Below are 17,531 nucleotides of genomic sequence, written 5' to 3'. Positions count from 1 at the left end.
TCTCATCCGCCTGTGCCCTCCATGGCCTGTCACCTAATTGGTTGTAATGAGTTAAAGAGGGGGGTGGGGGTGGCAGAGAGGCCTACAAGTGGTCCACTCTGGTCCTGGCTCGGCCTCCGCTACACTAAAGAGAGGAAGAGGAGGAGATGACAGAAGGGTTAGGGTGGGACGGTGGGTCCAAAATCCACTGTAAATATCGGGGAGTGTGAGAGGACTTTCCCATGCTGTTCAGTCATTAGCTCCTCATAATCAGTCTGTTGTGATACTGATATCTTGAAAGCTGATTTCTACAATCTCATGTGGGAGGCACTGATTTATGTTTGAGTATCCAGTCCTCTAACGTTAAGGAGGGACCTTGGTAGTTTGACAGAAAATGTAAACTTGGTGAACGCTCTTAATCCTGATTCATGTTTTTGTATACCCGCAGGGGGATGTGTGTCAGAGGGAGAAAAAAATCACACCACACTGTACATAGAGGAGATATTTATGACCCCAAATTTACACAAACAGAAGTCCAAGACCGGGTGTTGAAAAGCACACTTCCTGTGCTATACAGAGTCAGTGGACAAGGGTCAAGAGTTTCTACAGAGCGATAGAGCTGTGCAGTTCATTTGATAAAAAACACTGCTCCACGTTTTACTGTAAGCACACGCAGCAGTGTGTGAGGAGAAGTGCCCTTTATCCTACAAAAAACATAACATCCCGTGATGGCCGTGCTCTTTTCCCCACTCTTGTGGACAGTGATATTGTTTCATGTCTTAATATTCTGTATGGGTCAACATGTTTTGTTTGCGGTTGTAGGCGCAGCTCGGAAAGTGGTTGTGGAAACTGGCAAAGTCGCTGTGAGTGTGCGATGTTTGTGTTGAAGGTGTTTTTTTTTTTTCCGGGCTTCACTGGAGGGTGATGCAAGTCTTTTTTCACGATGGCTCTGGACTCTGTCTCAAAAATTACACATAACACAAAGAGACTCACGGTTACACCAAGACACACAGCGACAGACACACAAAAGATTTGCTTTGACAGGGAGGGATGGTGGCGCTGACACTGACAGTAACGCAGGACAGCTCCTCCATGTGATGTGACCGGTTACCAGTGTTTGACTCCAATAACAGCAAAGATAACGTTAGCAGACAGATAGCGCGGCAGACTCGCCACTCGTACAGCTGCTGCATGCCTGTGCCGTACCAACTGAGGGCCCTTCATCCAAGAAGGAAACCCACTCTCTGGGTCAAGGGGTCACTGCTGTGGCTACAAACATAGAGGCAGTGCTGCAAAGCCTGTTTAGTAGTGCCACATTTTCTTTATATAAAAACGTACCCTTCTGCAGTTCTACACATTTCAATGTCGCCAAAACAATTACTTGACAAATTTATGTGGGAGATATTAATTGGCAACATTTTATGAGCCTAATGAGGGTTAAGGACAGAGGATGTCACGCTGTTAAGCCCTCACAGACAAATTGCAATTCGTGAATATGGGCTATACAAATATAATTTGATTGATTGAAGAGTTTTGATTGATTCATTAATTGAATACATTTTTATGTCGCTTCTCTAATATAAATGTTTTCCTCAATCCTCTTTAACTGCTAAACCATAAATATTTCAGCTGGTATCAGAAAAAAATAGATTTGAAGAAGTGTCTTAGGATTATAGGACAGACTTTGACGACCATTGTCTGAACTGAACAAGTGAGTGATTTTGGACACATCTCTAGTGTTATGGGTCCTTTGTTGCATGTCTCTGATTTTATTTTCCACCCTGTCAGCTGCAACCAATTTTATCTGTCTTCCTGGAACAAATGAAACCTTATCAACTGTACATACAGGTGTCTTATGTCTTTTAATCTTTGGACAAAGGAGGGTGTCAGACTTTTTAGGTTGTGACAAAAATGTCTCCTGTCAAATATTTGACAGAAATCAAGGAGTAGCCATATCTCCTTCAGATGGGATGATTGACCAATTTCCGCACAGTTCTTTAAATGACCTCTGACCTTGGTATTAGTGATCTGACCTTAACATTACTGCGACCATTAAGTCCTCTGGAAATCCCGTCAGCTCCTCTTCCAGATCTGCTGACCGCCATGGTTATGTGTGACCCCGGCTCCCTTTCTCACACCCCTGTGCCTCTAACTTCTGGACCAATCCTATTACCCCGAGTTCAAATGTTACAGTGACTTTCTTTTTTAAGTTGTTTCTCAATCGCGGAGCGCTGCTGCTGACCCTCCGTAATCCATCACCGGAGATCCCCGCTGCCACGGTAACAAGATTAGACCTGTCACAGAGTAATGATGATTGGCCTGAAATCCAGTCGTGGCCCCCGTCAAGGAGGGGGGTAAAGGAGTGTAAGCTGTTTGTGTGTTGTGGGTCATGGGGCGTCTCACCACCAATAAACCTCTGAGAAGTCACATGATTGTGTCCTGACTTCTGCTGGCATGTTCAAAGTTTGAAAGTTTTTCTTCCTCATACTTTGATGATCTTTATTACCTCCAGTGACCTTTCCCCAGTAACCAGCCCTGTTGGTCCAAGCTGAGTGAAGGTTGAGCCTGCGATGGTTACATATCAGTACTATAAGCACACTGGTGTATGAAGTGGCTGCACATACACCTACTAACTGGTTTGCAGACTCAGGGCTAATAGGCTCACTGCTGGGAACAATGCTACAGCTAAATGTCAGCGCCCTCTCAGCACTTTGCCTGCACCCTGGTCACAGCTCTCGGCTCGGCGTAGTTACTGTCCACTGACAACGTGTCCATGGGCCGCAAAGAGCAGGAATCAGGGAAAGCATCACATTGGTTTGTGTTGGGCTACGTGTGTGTGTGTGTGTGTGTGTGTGTATGGGTCAGTGTTCACATCTAATTATAAGCTCATCAGGGTCTTTATGATGGTCCCCATTTTTTCCAGTTTAATGCACAAGCGATGTCAATATTGTGCATATAAATCACACATGGTCTCATTTTACCAGCCTCCTCTGCCATAATCACACGCACATTTTCTATAATTTATGCGAGCGATTTCACACTGAATTGATCTGATGTCATAAAAAACCGACACATCTGATATTCCCAGCAGGTCAGAGCTCCACCAATCAACAAGAAATTGTCTTCAATTACGATTAATCCAGGTCAGACAACACACCCTCACACTGTCTTTCCCACATCATGAATTCGTCCTTTCCCTGCGGTCATACTGTAATTTCTCTCCATTTACTGGTGAGATGCGTGACCACACATATTTCTTCTGTCTCTAACCTTCTGCATCGCATATTTTAAAGGGACATGTCACATAGTCACCGGGTGAAAGATCATTTTGCGGGTTGCACGTCAGCTATTCTGGCAACATTTTTTTGATACTTGTGGAATAATGCGTTCCAAGACGACTGCTGTTACTTCTTTCAAGAGGAATCTCTTATGTGAAACAGTCCGGACCAGAGCTGCCACTGAAGACACCAAGGTCAAATGCACTGTGTTGTGTTTTCTCCCCTGTCCGTTTGTTGGTCTGAAGAATGTCCGCACAAATGGGTTCAGACAATTTCCGGAGTTTGCCTTTCACATATGAAGAGCCCAGCTGGAGATTCTCTAGTCAGACACGTTCACAACAACACAAGAATCTCTGGAGTGTTCAGGTGAAGGGGAGCACAGGATGCAAGACTTATTAAAATCTGCTGCAGCATCGACACCAGCATCGGCCCAGATCACCTAAAGCTCTTGAATCTCGTTTCTTTCCAGGTTGACACCTTCGTCTGCATAGTCTACGTTTACGTGTTTACGTTTTCACCATTTATTTTAGGGAATCGTGGAATGAACACCTTTGGTGGAGGTGTGCGCTCTACTGAGTGCCATTCTTGTTTTCAGTGACTTGACGTAATTAACAGCTAATATAACTACTTTGCTCTAGTTGGACATTGCTCACCGGAACCAGGCAAAACAATACTGCTTAGAGTCCTGTGGCTTAATGTTCCAAGGTCCAATGCTCTCCAAATGCATGCTGGGATGCTTGACCCTGATAAGCAGTTATATATGTGGACTCTTAGATGGTGTTTTTGAATGTATTTTTGCTGAGATGTAAACACAACACAACAAGATGTAAACACAACACTGACATGTTAATAATGTAAAAGTAACACATTAAAGTCCAACATGGAATCTTTAACTCTGTTTATCGGAGCTTATCACTGAAAACAACAAGAAAGGAGGCTGATAGCAGCAGTGAGGGAGAATTAGAAACAGGCGTTGTTGAGCTGAGGGTAACAGCAGTCGAGTGATAACTCTCTGTGGATCATTATGAGCTTCCTCCTGCACAAAAGAGTTATTTGATCCATTGTAAATATACAATTATTGATCACTGCAGCTTTGAGTCAGGCTTGTGAACTGGACTTGGATGCAGCCTTATAGAAAGGGACACAATTTACTTTTATTATAATCTTCAAATATTCTGCTGGTTAAATAGGTGTTTTTTAGTCTCTAGAGTTAAGGAAATAAATTGTTGAGCTGGATAATTTATTCAGTGTAACCAAGAGTAGGATTATTTGTCAGGAGCGTTTGTGACTTGAGTGCTTTCTCTCCCTCTTGTGGTCTAATTACTCCAACATGATTGCATTTGGCATAACGCCTTGGAGCTATAAACTGCTGGAGACAGCCTGATCCAAAAGAATATGGTTATTGGAAATGTCACTTGTAATTTAAAGATTTTCTTTTTCATAATTGTCATAATGAGTTAACTTCAATCTCTGGAAGAGAGTCACTGAAATAAATCCTCAAAATCCTCACGCTGGATTGAAAGACTTCAGGAATTCGATTTTACAGAACTGCAACTTGAATCCATTCTGTGTGATGCTCCAGTGTCCCAGTGTTCAGGGGTCAGGTCATTTCTGTTTTACTAAGAGAGAGAGGGACCGAGCTTCAGTGAAAGAGAAAGGAAGCCGCTCTGTTTACCTGGTGTTTTATGCAACTGGAGGAAAAGTTTCAATTAATCAAAAGCTGGGAACAAAGGACTCAATTATGATGTGTTGTAACACACGGCTGAGTGAGTGCAGGCACCGTGTGTGTGTGTGTGTGTGTGTGTGTGTGTGTGTGTGTGTGTGTGTGTGTGTGTGTGTGACATTCACCAGCTTGGAAAATGTATCAGTCTAATTGTCACACTGTTTGAAATACATAATTTGTGGACAGGCAGTGTGTGCATGGCAGTTGTTCTTTGGTGTGTGTGTGTCTATGTGTGTGATTATCTGGCTGCGTATTGGATGTGTCATGGAGAGCGCTTATGTGTGTAAAGAGTCTTTGTACCAATAAAGAAAATCATTATTTTATTGTGGAATTGTCCGGTAGCACCGCTCGTGATGCAAACTGCCAAGGTTGCACCCTTTCTGACCAGGGCTCATTACACAACTGTGTTTCTCCCAGTTATGTAAATAATTGATCCGGTCACGTTATATTCCTGAACATTGTGGCATTCAGAGGAAAACAAACACATTCCTCTTGTTTTTACACAACACCCTCATGTCAGGTTTTCTCCTCTCCTCCCTCCATCCTCGCTCCCTTCCCGTTCTCTCTTCCGGGGCATTACTCCAGCCTGTGAATCGCTCCGTCAGCTTCTTTCCTCGAGAAAAAGCACTTTTCGTCTCTCGTTTGTTTGTGTTGCTTTTTTGGTTCCTGCCTTGAAAAGTTTGCTATCCCAGAAGAAGGAAGGGGAGGGGGGGTAACGGGACTGGCCTGTTTGAGCTGTGCTCTGCAGGACTATACCTGCACACATTTTGTCTGCGGTCGCTATTTAAAGAGGGTGAAACACTATTAATATCTTTCTACTGATTCCACCTTCCTCCCCTCTTCCTCCTCTCGCTCCCTTCTCTTTCTCAGCTGACAACTCCCTCCCTCCTCCTTCTCTGCTACCTCACCTTTTCGCTCTCTTTTCTCCTCTCCAGATAGGACGGAATAGGGGCTGTGAGCTTGGTTTAGGACTGTGTGTGTGTGTGTGTGTGTGTGTGTGTGTGTGTGTGTGTGTGTGTGTGTGTGTGTGTGTGTGTGTGTGTGTGTGTGTGTGTGTGTGTGTGTGTGTGTGTGTGTGTGTGTGTGGGTTGTGGTTACACTCTTGTGCTACATTTCCAAGGTGACATTTGCCATCACTTCACATGCATGTCTGTCGGACTCTGCTATAAATAAATCTCGGATTGGGCTTTCTTTGTGCATTTGTTTAAATTTGGGTCTATGTGTTTACCTGTGTGTGTCCTTGGGGAAGGTGTCACTGCGAGTGTGTGTTCAATTATCGGACTGTGCGTGTGCTCTCCTATTGTTTGCGTGTTTGTGCACAGATCGTGGGTCAATGACTGAAAGCCGTTGTCAGAGCCTCATTGATCAGGGCTGGCGCCGCAAACACACATGCACTTACACAGGTACAGGTACAGTTTACGTGACGTGACCCAAGAGTCCTTCCAGGTAATGTCCCACATCATCCGTCACCTTCTCTGTTGCAGCAATTGCTCCAAACGGGTCTATCTTTCTCTTTAAATCGTCGTCCATCTGTCTTCACATCTTTCTACGTCAGTTTCCTGTGTTTCTCTTCATCTTCCCGCTCAGTCTTCTTCATCGCCGTCTCCTCTTCCCTCCGCCTCCTCTGTTGTGTGTAACTGATAGCTGCTTTATCATCCGCTGGTGATTGAATCAAAGGTGCATTCTCCGGCACTCCAGCTCTGCTCCTCTGCCAAACACGCCGCTGGAGTGCTAACCCCATACATATACTGTGTAATGCAGCAATACACAATGTCAAATATGTTTATTAGCACTGGTAATAGCTATTTATCTCAATACAGTCAAAGTAATGTGAGATCTCCCTGTTAACTTATGTATGTTTACAGGAAAACAGCAGTAAAAGCATCAGTCCAGCCTCCATTATAAGAAGTGGTTGCCCCGTGAGCTGCTGTGCATTTATTTGTTGTCTGCTCCACCAGCTGCCCTCTGGAGCTTTACATGCCTTCAGCCAAAGAATGTGCACTTTATATACACAGAGGCAGATGGTGTGTAATCTGTCCATACGACACCACACTGTACAGTGTATGTATGTTTATCATTAAATAAGAGTAAACATGCAAAACATGTGTTAAGCAACACGCGGCATCTTTACTTGGCACCTTGTTAAGCCCCATTTTCACAAATTGTGATTTGTGAAAATGGGGCTTTACAAATCAAATTTGATTGATTCTTTACTTCTCACTTTCCATGTGATTCTGCACTTGCATTTTTCTTGATCCTCTCGTGTCCATGAGACAAATTACACTTGGTCGGCTTTTGGAGGAAAGTCAGACATTCTGCGCATACAGCCGAGCAGGCATTATTCTTTCTAAAATAAAGTTCTGGAGCAATTACCAAAGCAGACAGCCTCCCAGTGACTCTCTTGAGTGCCTGACTCTCATTATATCACAACAGCCTTTTTGATTCACACCTGGTGTATCTATACTTTAACATGGCCATTTATTATATGTCTCTTTATCCTCCTTTCATCCCCAACACGATGAGAGGAGATATTGTGAAGTTTCATTTTATATTGTCTTTTAAAAGAAGGTATTTTTCCTTCTAATAGTCACTGTATCTCCTCAGTAATGTTTCGATGGATATATTTTGGATGCAAAGTAGTAAAAGCACTCAACTCTATGTCCTCCTGAGACCAACTTTGCTGATTTGCTGGATTTCGACTGATGCTTTCCTGCTAATTGACATTTCCCTGAACAGAATGGTGGTGCATGGTGGTATTGAGGAGGATGGTGGAGAAAGTGTGCCCTCAGCAGAAACGTGACTCCCACCATGTCTCATGCATTGTCTAAATGTCTCTTAATCTATTTCATTTTTTTATTTTTTTATTGATGCGCTTGTGTATTTATATATTTATTTATTCGTTGGGGACCACATCAGAGATATGTGCAGAGGCGTCGTCTTGCCGGTTGCTCCCAGGTCACTTAGCTCCACATGAAGAGCTGTAGTTTGAGAGGAGGTAATCAGACAGGGCGGCATTTGTAGATTTCCATTCATGAATAATACATGAAAAAGAAAAGGGGGAACCTCTGCTGTTAAAGTCAATTCTGAAAAAACATTACTCAAATCCTGTGCAGCAGCTATACAACTGGGGCTGATGGGATCAACCTATTTCAGTTCATCCCAAGTGGACTATATGAATGTCTGTTCCAAATCTCTAGAAATCCATTCAAAAGCTGTTGAGTTATTCCAGCCAGTGGTGGACTGACCTGGCTGGTGAATTTGGGAAGTGACGAGAGATGCTGTCTTGATTTTGGTCTCTTTGTTGGATTTGTGACAGTCACAGAATACAGAAAACCAAGAGCCTCATCCTCTAAGCACTAAAACCACAATTATTGACAATAGACTGAATATAAAGAGGAACAACGGATCTCCACTTCCTCCCACTATCCAGAAACAGAGCTAAAACATCCGGCGTATGAACACTACCATCTTGCACATCTGGAGCCAGAGTCTGTGCGGTAGTGATCAGGGAATAGAGCAGAGGTAGCAATCGACCAATCATGAGCCAGTGTCCGCTCAATCCTGATGTTTTATCCTGTTCTTATAACGTTAAATAACTAATTAAAACTAAACTTCCCAGAAACACGCACACTTGAACAAACATCAGAATGATAAGAATGACCTAAAATGAATTAGACCATCTTTGAGAAAAGTTTAGTTTGGTCCGTGTCTCATCCACTAACATGGAGGAGGCAGGGTTTATGAACTACACTGCAGCCAGCTGGAAGGCAAACAAGACGATGGAACACAAGGTGTAGGTAAAAACACAAAGTCTTAACTCACAGGCTTCAAGGTCAGACAGGACCAAGCATAAATCCTGAATCCAGTAGTGATGGCAACAGTCATGCATGAGGAGGCAACACTAGGGAGAGCGTGAGAGAGCATCTGAACACTAACAACACCTTGGTGATATACTGGTTTTTAAAGAGATAACGGCAGCTGCAAGCTAAGAGACCAAACCGTCTGATGCTCACACTTTTAAATTGAAGTGTCGGGCTTCAACTCAACCAGACAGCTAACGGTATGCAAGGCTCATTAAAACTTTCTTGTCGTGTCCAACTGCAGCTCTGTAAAAAAAATCCTTTGGTGACCAGACCGTCTCATTTCGGCTTGGCCCTTACGAACCATGTCCTCCACGATACCCCCTGAATCGGGACACAGAAAACAATGGCAATCACGTATTGTTTTCTATCGTGTTATTTTTGTACCACATTAGTGAGAAGTAGAAGAAAGACAGAAGGATTATCAAAGAACACGAGAAAACAAAAAACACTTAGATTTGGCTGAAGAACATTCAACAGTCTCTACTAGTTTAGTGTCTTATGGTGCTGTCACATTTTTTAGGCAATATCTCCACATTTCTCGAGCCATTGGCTGATGTGCACCTGAGGCTGTGGCGGAATGTTAGTGTTATTATTTTCTGTCATTTCCTTCTTGGTTCTCTAGCCATGTTTTCAAAATCCCTCACTTGCTTCTTGTGGAGACCGCCTGATTGGATGTAAGCCAGCCAATCAGAATTGCTTCCTCCCAGCATGTGATTGGCTGGTTTTGCGGTACGTTTATATGACCCTAACCCTGACTGTGACTCAAGGTTTGAATGAGATGAGGTTTTTAACTACTGTGTGTGGCTACACGTGGACATGGTGAGCCGTGTTAGCAGTAACTCACTGCAGTCTTTTTGGTGTTACCGTATGTAAGGGATAGTGTTGTTTCCGGGTAAATGACGAGTTGCTTTCATAGCGTCGGCATTTTGTTGAAGCCGAGCCGTCGATGCAGCTATCTGCGCTCTAACTCTCTTCCTGTCATAAAGCCGGTGAGAGAAACCACCTGAGATGCTGCCCCAACTTATCTCCCTCCTTATGGATATACACACAGTGCTTTGAGTTAATTGAGGGGAAAAAGACGGACGGATTAGTCAGCACATTACTCTGCTGATGAACGGCCAAAAAACATTGTTTGTGGAAAGTCATCCTCAGTGTGTTTTTCAAACTAACTCAAGCCACCTACTCTCTCCTGTTCACACATCACCGGGCTGAGAAATGTACAGGACTAACTTAGGGATGACTGTTAATTCACACTTGGTGTCCGGTGTCTTTTGAGCTGTCTTTGCTCTACGTTTGTCTCTGTCTTTGTAGCGTCTCATCTTCTGGAAACTGTGGCCCGGGCAGGGAGACAAAAAAACAGCTGCTCATTCACTCTCTGCCCAAAACAATGTTTTTTCACCCCAGTTTAAGATGGAGAAAAGAGACAAACAGATCCCAGACTTACTACAGTGTTTTAATCTAACTGGTGCAGAACATTTGCTGGTCCTTCAGTGAGCCCATGGGCTGCAGGACGAAGTACACACAATCTTGTACATCTCTCGTATCCTTCCTTCCGGTCCTCGACCATTTCTGGTGTAAAGCTGATGCAAGACATCATATACTATTTCATTGATTACACTCTTTAGTCTGTGAGGATGTGGGTCTTTAGCAATGTTTCCTCTTCTAGGAATCGAATGTATTAATTTCTGTGTGTGTGTGATGCATATTTCTTTGCTGTGGCTCAGTTCAGTATCTGTTTCTCAGAACAGCAGCTGTCCACCGCTGCTTCCTTATCTGACTCAAAACGCATACTTCTAAGCAGCTTCTTAATGCGAGCGCTTAAAATGCATTTCATTTCACAAACATTAGGCAGGGTCGACTTGCTGATAGCATCACTAATCGTGCAGAAAGGGAACCATTGTGTGAGGCCACAACAATTGGTTTATCCGTCCAGCAAGTGCTCTCTAACTTTGGGCTCTGACATGTGAACCAGCTGGACCATGCAGCAGCTGCCACCTGGCTAATTCTGTCCCACTGTTCTGGATTCACATGGCACAGAGAACACGCTGCGATGCTGCTGCCGTATGTTTGTGCGCAAATCGCGTCTGCCTCCGTCCCTCAGCTCTAATTTTACATTACTTACGTTAATTCTCTGGTCAAAGATACGTGATAATGTGCGTTGGTTCTTTTAAAGGTGTCTTACATGAGGGGTTTGGTAGATTAAGTCAGCAAACACCTATAGTTGTTGTTTTCCAGGGTCCATTAGGCTTCTGACTGTGATGACTTTAGATTTTGTTAACTAAAGCATATTGATGTAACTTATAATAGTCAATGTACAATAAGTTTCTTATTCTCATGTACTCAATACAGCGCGTACCATCCCTGTTTCATTATGAAACCACATTCAAATTCCCTAAATCCAGATTTTATTTGGATCGGCACCAAATTCCACAGACTCATTTATACCAGCCCCCTAAACATGTCAGGTTTCTTTCATCAATCGGATGAAAACAAACTATTAGAGCTGTGTCAGTGCTGCATCACTTTATTAGGTCGTTAAATTGAATGTATTAGGTCGTTTACAGTTTTGGAGCTTTACAGTTTTATTATCTGAAGTTTTTTTATGAGTTTCCTAATTGTTTTTTCTTAATTCTCTTAATGTGCTATGTAGAGAAAGATCCAAGTAAAATCGTCATGTTTTTCTTTTTACTCTCTATTCTCCGGCCTCCGATCTTCACTGTCGACGAGAAACATCTGCTCAGGTTCATCTTACAAATAGTGAATCTTACAAAAGTAAATGTGATGAAAGACTCATAACGCCAACAAAGCAAATTGTGAAAGAAAAATGACAGAATAATGTGTTTGATAAAACGATCAACAGATAATGAAAACAAGAAATTCTTACTACTGATTATGTGCTCTGCTGTCTCATAAAACTGAAGCTTCTTTTAACCCCGCTGTCGACAGATCCACTGAAGCAGCATCTAACAATAACTTTTTCCACTGGTGAAGAGGGACAGAGTGCGGCGGGTTACTTCACAAGTGCGAACATTATTCTTTTCAGCGGCACACCGTTCCTGACGTGAATGTTTTCACTGTGAGGTTAATACATCATCCTTTGCTGAGGGCCTTTCGAACAGCGGGGAATATTTGTTGATGTACACTTACAGTAACCTGTAGAGAAACGCACGTCAGTTATATACTGGATATGTGTGTGATGGCTGTGTGTGACCGCTATGCTACGAACTAGATTTGCATGAGGTAATAGTTTTGGCAGTTTAAAGAGATCTTAGGCAGAGCCTTTTTTTTCAAGTGCGTTGCTCGACAGAAAACGTAAATTATGTTCTCGTCTCCTGCGTCTCGAACCTGGTTTAATGATGGAGATCGTGCAGCGGAGACTCGTCACTTCTCCAATTTCGCTGAAGAGATGAATTGTTTATAAACCACGGGGGCACCTCGAATGTGAGACACAATTTCCCAGAATTTATGTCGTGTTTTATTCTTGACACTGAAGTGGCCATTACTTCTGAGGTACAATCATTTCTGTCCCAGGAGAGATTCACCGTCCCGTTCTTTCAGTGACGGCAGTTTGCTAATACCAGTCCTCTTACAAAAAAGGTACACATGTGGATCCTAACATGCAACTTAATTTGTCTATTATCTGTTATTTTTAACAGACCCAGTTCTCAGCCTCTTTGTTTCGACTGAAGATGTAACTCTTTAAATTTAGCTCACAAATAAACATTTATTATAATTTATTTTTTAAAGTTTATGTAATATCCTAAAACAGCTGTAACTTTAAACTGAATCACATCCTGTATTTGGGATGACGTTTTTATGTCCCTCACAATAAAGGGAAATGGGACACGGTGCGAAGCGGAGCCTCAATGATGTGTTTAATTGTTTCTGGAGAACAATGGACGAACATGAAACGGACTAACAAGCTGACTGTTGGTTTTGGTCTTTTCAGTTGTTATGAATGATGAAAACAGAAAAACTGTTCTAACAGGAAAGTAATCAATAAATGTTACCATCAGATCAGAAGGTATTCTGGGTTTCTTACATCACAGGACTCAGCGGACGTAAAGCCAAAGACATCAATGCTGCTGTTTGAAGCCAATATCGACCTCTTTTAACTTGAAATGCTTGAAAATAACGTGCGTATAAAAGTACAAACATAACTGAGATACCTTCATTAAGCTATAAACACCTCTGAAGCTGGTTCCATTGTTCTGGTTCTTATGCCAATGACCAAATATGATGACATTAGTCAGCAGGCTGTGTTTTTGTTCTGTTATGGATCAACTAATCTTTTCCTGCTTATTTGCAATTTCGTTTTTCTCTGTTGGTTAATCACACAGAGAGTGAACAAAGCAGATTTTAATGAGTTGTGTGATTCTTCTCTTAAGGGATTAATGTAATGCAGAGTGTTCTTATTTCAAATGTGTGTATTTAAAAAAGTGTTAACTGATTGTGTGTGTGTTTGTGTGTGTTTCAGTTTTCTGCTGGTCTTCAGCTGCCTGGTGTTGTCTGTGTTCTCCACCATCCCGGAACATCAGAAGTTCGCCAACCAAGGCCTCTTCATCCTGGTAAGACCCTCTCCTCTCCCCCCATATCGCTCACACAAAAACAAACAAACACACACATACACGTCATATCACTTCCTGCAGCGTATCCGTTGAGTGCGTGTTGTTTTGTTTGGAGGCAAAGACAGCCACGCAAGCAGGGTGGAGGATTCAGGTGTTGTTGACTGTGCAGGAAATCACAGATATGATCCACTAACCTTAAAAGCCATCCCATAATCCCTTCCTGTGTGCTCGAGCTGCTTTCGGTAATGGACGCCCACTTTCTCCTTCCGTAACCCGGCTCCTCGTCTCCCAGCCCCCTGCTCCCCTCTCCCTCATCCCACCTTGCTCATCTTTACGTGTTATTTATCGGTTTGATTTACTTTCTCATTCCCGCTGTTCACTCTTTCGATCAATCCCCCAGCCATTAGCAGGCAATCAGCCATTAGTGGACTTTACTTACACGACCATTCGCTCTAATGACATTCAGTGCACCTTAAACTGCCTGTACGGTGCAAAAACCTGAAGGTAATAAAGACACAGACATAAAGAGAAGACCGACAGAGTGTTAATGGTATTTGACTGTTATGGAATAATCTTTATTAATTCTTTTATCTTTTAATTTAATCCTCTAGAAAATAAAAATGTAAATATTGCCTATGCTCTTGCAACATTTGAGCTTTTAGTTTAACAACCTGGTCAATGGAAAATATTTGAGGGCACAGTTTCATAGATCTTGAGGCATGTAGTTTATGAAAAGAATATACATCAGTTTCTCACAGAGAGGAATTATTGGTGGCTTTCCAGATGGGTGGTATGATCACACCCCAGGATGAGTAACTTATGCTCAGTTGTCGCTGACCTTTCTGTCTCTCTTTCTTTCTTTCTGTGTGTGTGTGCGTGTGTGTGTAGGAGTTTGTGATGATTGTAGTGTTTGGGTTGGAGTACTTCATCAGGATCTGGGCCGCTGGCTGCTGCTGCCGATACCGTGGCTGGCAGGGACGGCTGAGATTTGCCAGAAAGCCCTTCTGTGTCATAGGTTAGTGTGTGTGCGTATGTGTGTGTGAAAAAATTGTGAAATCTCCTAATCCTCATCTCCTCTTTTTGTCTCTGTGGATTGATTTCCTTCCCCTGCAGACTTCATAGTGTTCGTGGCATCGTTGGCAGTGATCGCTGCAGGCACGCAGGGTAACATCTTCGCCACCTCAGCCCTGCGGAGCATGCGCTTCCTGCAGATTTTGCGTATGGTGCGTATGGACCGAAGGGGAGGCACCTGGAAACTACTGGGCTCAGTGGTTTACGCTCACAGCAAGGTAGGAATGACCAATAACTACACATGCTCTGCCACAAAACTAAATTTCTGTGGTTTATATCTGAGAATCTTATACATTTGACAGTGGTCAGTTGCACGGACATTGACATTTATAAGTATTCTAGTGCAGGGTGGTATTACACAGCATTACAGGTTATTGTGAAAGCAGGAAGGAGGCTGAGGGCTGTTGTTAAAAGGCTGGTTACTAATGGGACAAATAACTTAATGACTTTCAATGAAGATGAGCAGCTGTTAATAACATTCATTGTTCTAAAACACTGAAGATTACTTTGACTGCTTCGGCGGCCCTGAGAGCTCAATGCACTGCAACTGTAGAAAACACATGCAAGGAAGAATTGCACTCATCAGAGCCCATACCTCCGCCAAGGCCCCACAGTCCCCTCATGAAACCACATTTTATTTCACTAGATCCAGTGAGAAACAACTTCCTGGATCTGCCTTGGGATCCGGATCTGCACCCAAAATGTTATGGGTTCTTTCTCAAATCATTCCACCACTCTCCAAGATTTCATTGAATTCCGTTGAGTAGTTTTTGCGTAGACAACTCAACCAAATACAGGAACACACTGCAAGTAACTAAGATGACATTGGCAGTTTTTCCAGGGGACACCAGAGAGTGATGACCGGGTTGTGATGACCTGTCTGGACTGAACTCTCACTTCCTGTTTTATTTCGTCTTTCACTCTCTCTGCACATGAACTCCAGCTTCACTTCCTCCTGTTGTTTTCCGTTTCCCGCCTCTGCACTCACCGCACCTCATCACCAATCACTCACCCAGTATATATACACCTGCTCACACACACACACACACACTTCCCTCCCACCTTGTCTCTGTGTGTCAGGTCGAGCTCTCCAGGGTTCATTCCTCGTGTCACAGTGTATGATCACAGTCTGTTTTTCTTTCTGAGGCTGCCTATGCCCCTGTAAGCTTTGCTGCCTTTTTCTGGTTTTTGACTTTTTGCTAGTTTTTGGATTGTGTGCTCTCTGCCTGTGGATTCTCTGTAACCTTCCCATACCTCCCTGCCTACCTTCCCATGTATGACCCTTGCCTGCATTAAAACTGAGATTGTTCATTTAAACTTTGTTTTGCCTAATTCTGCCAAGTCTCTGTTCTCGTTGCAGTCATCTGTGTTACTTCCATTTAGCTCATTTTCAAAACGTTCAAATTCAGTAACTTAAAGTCCCAAACTGAACAACAAACATGCCCTTGCCAGTTTTCTCCCTCTGGAAACGTTCTCATCTTTGCTACTTGCAGTGTGCTTCTGTTTATTTTGTAAGTTCTGTCTATTTGCCGTGTGTGTTGAGCCCTCAGAGCCACAATAGACCGCTCATCTTTGGCAGTCAGGTGTTAGTGTTTGTGCTGACGGCTGTTGGCTGCAGATCACAGGTCGAAGGTGGTGATGATGAATTGATGAATCAGCTGTCCAAGCAGAACCATACAACCAAAGTGGAGGCCAAGTGTGGTGATGATGTTGGGAATTTGACCATTAACAATAATAGCGGTCTGGTAATGACGGAAGGGATTGTGATGGTGGAGATGCTGCTGCTGCTGACAGTTGTGATTGATTCTCTCTCTCTCTCTCTCTCTCTCTCTCTCAGGAGTTGATTACAGCCTGGTACATTGGTTTCCTGGTCCTCATCTTCGCCTCCTTCCTCGTTTACCTGGCAGAGAAAGACGTCAACTCAGATTTCAACACCTATGCAGACTCCCTCTGGTGGGGGACTGTGAGTACTGCATATTGCACACACACACACACACACACACAGAAACACACTAGTATCTCCATGACTTCAGGGGAAATTACACTGAGTTCCTTTACCTTGCAGTAATTTCCTGCAGACTTACTCTAACCATAACCATACCTGCACCCTGAAGGGGTGTGGTTAGAGATGAGGGAAGGATGAAAGAGAAGATGAAGGAATGAGGGAAGGATTGAGGAGGATAACGGGATGTGGGAAGGATGGAGGAGAGGACAGAGAGATGAGGGAAGGATGTAAGAGAAGATGTAGGCATGGGGGAAGGTGGGAAGAGAGGATGGGATGAAGGAGTGAAGAAAGTGAGGATCGGGGTAAGGATGAGCAGAGGGGAGGGATGAGGTAGAGGGTTGTTAAAGTTTGGTTCATGTCCCAGGAGGCAGGATTTACGACTTATACTACAGCCAGCCACCAGGTGGCGATTGGGACTCTTTGTTTTCACTTTTCGGTAGCAGCCATGTCGTCCATTTTTACACACAGTCTATGGTTTAACCCATCATATTGTGTGTGTGTGTGTGTGTGTGTGTGTGTGTGTGTGTGTGTGTGTGTGTGTGTGTGTGTGTATTCCTTCACTCCCAGATTACTCTCACTACTATTGGCTATGGTGATAAGACCCCTCGTACGTGGCAGGGACGGCTCCTGGCTGCAGGCTTTGCTCTTCTGGGAGTCTCCTTCTTTGCCCTGCCGGCTGTAAGTCTCCTGACAGCTGCTGCCAGTGACTCCTGTCTGCTCGGACAGAGTGGCCCCCCTGACATAAATTTGACCTCTGACCCTCAGGGAATTCTGGGGTCAGGTTTTGCCTTGAAGGTTCAGGAGCAGCACAGGCAGAAGCACTTTGAGAAGAGGAGGATGCCTGCTGCCAACCTGATACAGGTGAATGACGGCTCCTTCAATCTTTATGAAACGTGGCGTTTGCCAGGCAGGTTGTTGACTTTCAATTTGTGTTTTGTTCAGGCTGCGTGGCGTCTCTACTCCACAGACGCCAAACACTCCTATCTCACAGCGACATGGTACTTCTATGACAGCATGTTGCCTTCGTTCAGGTAGGCGCTCCCA

The 17,531-nt window shown here is 43.6% G+C and overlaps 1 protein-coding gene across 2 annotated transcripts in view; it reads left to right on the top strand.

The window, feature by feature from the left end:
* The window catches only part of LOC118124844 (potassium voltage-gated channel subfamily KQT member 4), a 44,961-nt gene that overhangs the window by 14,615 nt on the left and 12,815 nt on the right, over positions 1-17,531 (top strand). For both annotated transcript variants that reach the window (XM_035183024.2, XM_035183023.2), the window contains exons 2-8: positions 13,321-13,411; positions 14,300-14,426; positions 14,525-14,700; positions 16,320-16,445; positions 17,055-17,165; positions 17,253-17,348; positions 17,430-17,518. In XM_035183024.2, coding sequence (XP_035038915.1) covers positions 13,321-13,411; positions 14,300-14,426; positions 14,525-14,700; positions 16,320-16,445; positions 17,055-17,165; positions 17,253-17,348; positions 17,430-17,518 — 816 coding nt within the window. The remainder of the gene's footprint in view (positions 1-13,320; positions 13,412-14,299; positions 14,427-14,524; positions 14,701-16,319; positions 16,446-17,054; positions 17,166-17,252; positions 17,349-17,429; positions 17,519-17,531) is intronic.

This window comes from Hippoglossus stenolepis, chromosome 17 (genome assembly GCF_022539355.2).
Source record: "Hippoglossus stenolepis isolate QCI-W04-F060 chromosome 17, HSTE1.2, whole genome shotgun sequence".
NCBI classification, from domain to species: domain Eukaryota; kingdom Metazoa; phylum Chordata; class Actinopteri; order Pleuronectiformes; family Pleuronectidae; genus Hippoglossus; species Hippoglossus stenolepis.
This window is presented reverse-complemented; position numbering and strand designations above follow the sequence as displayed.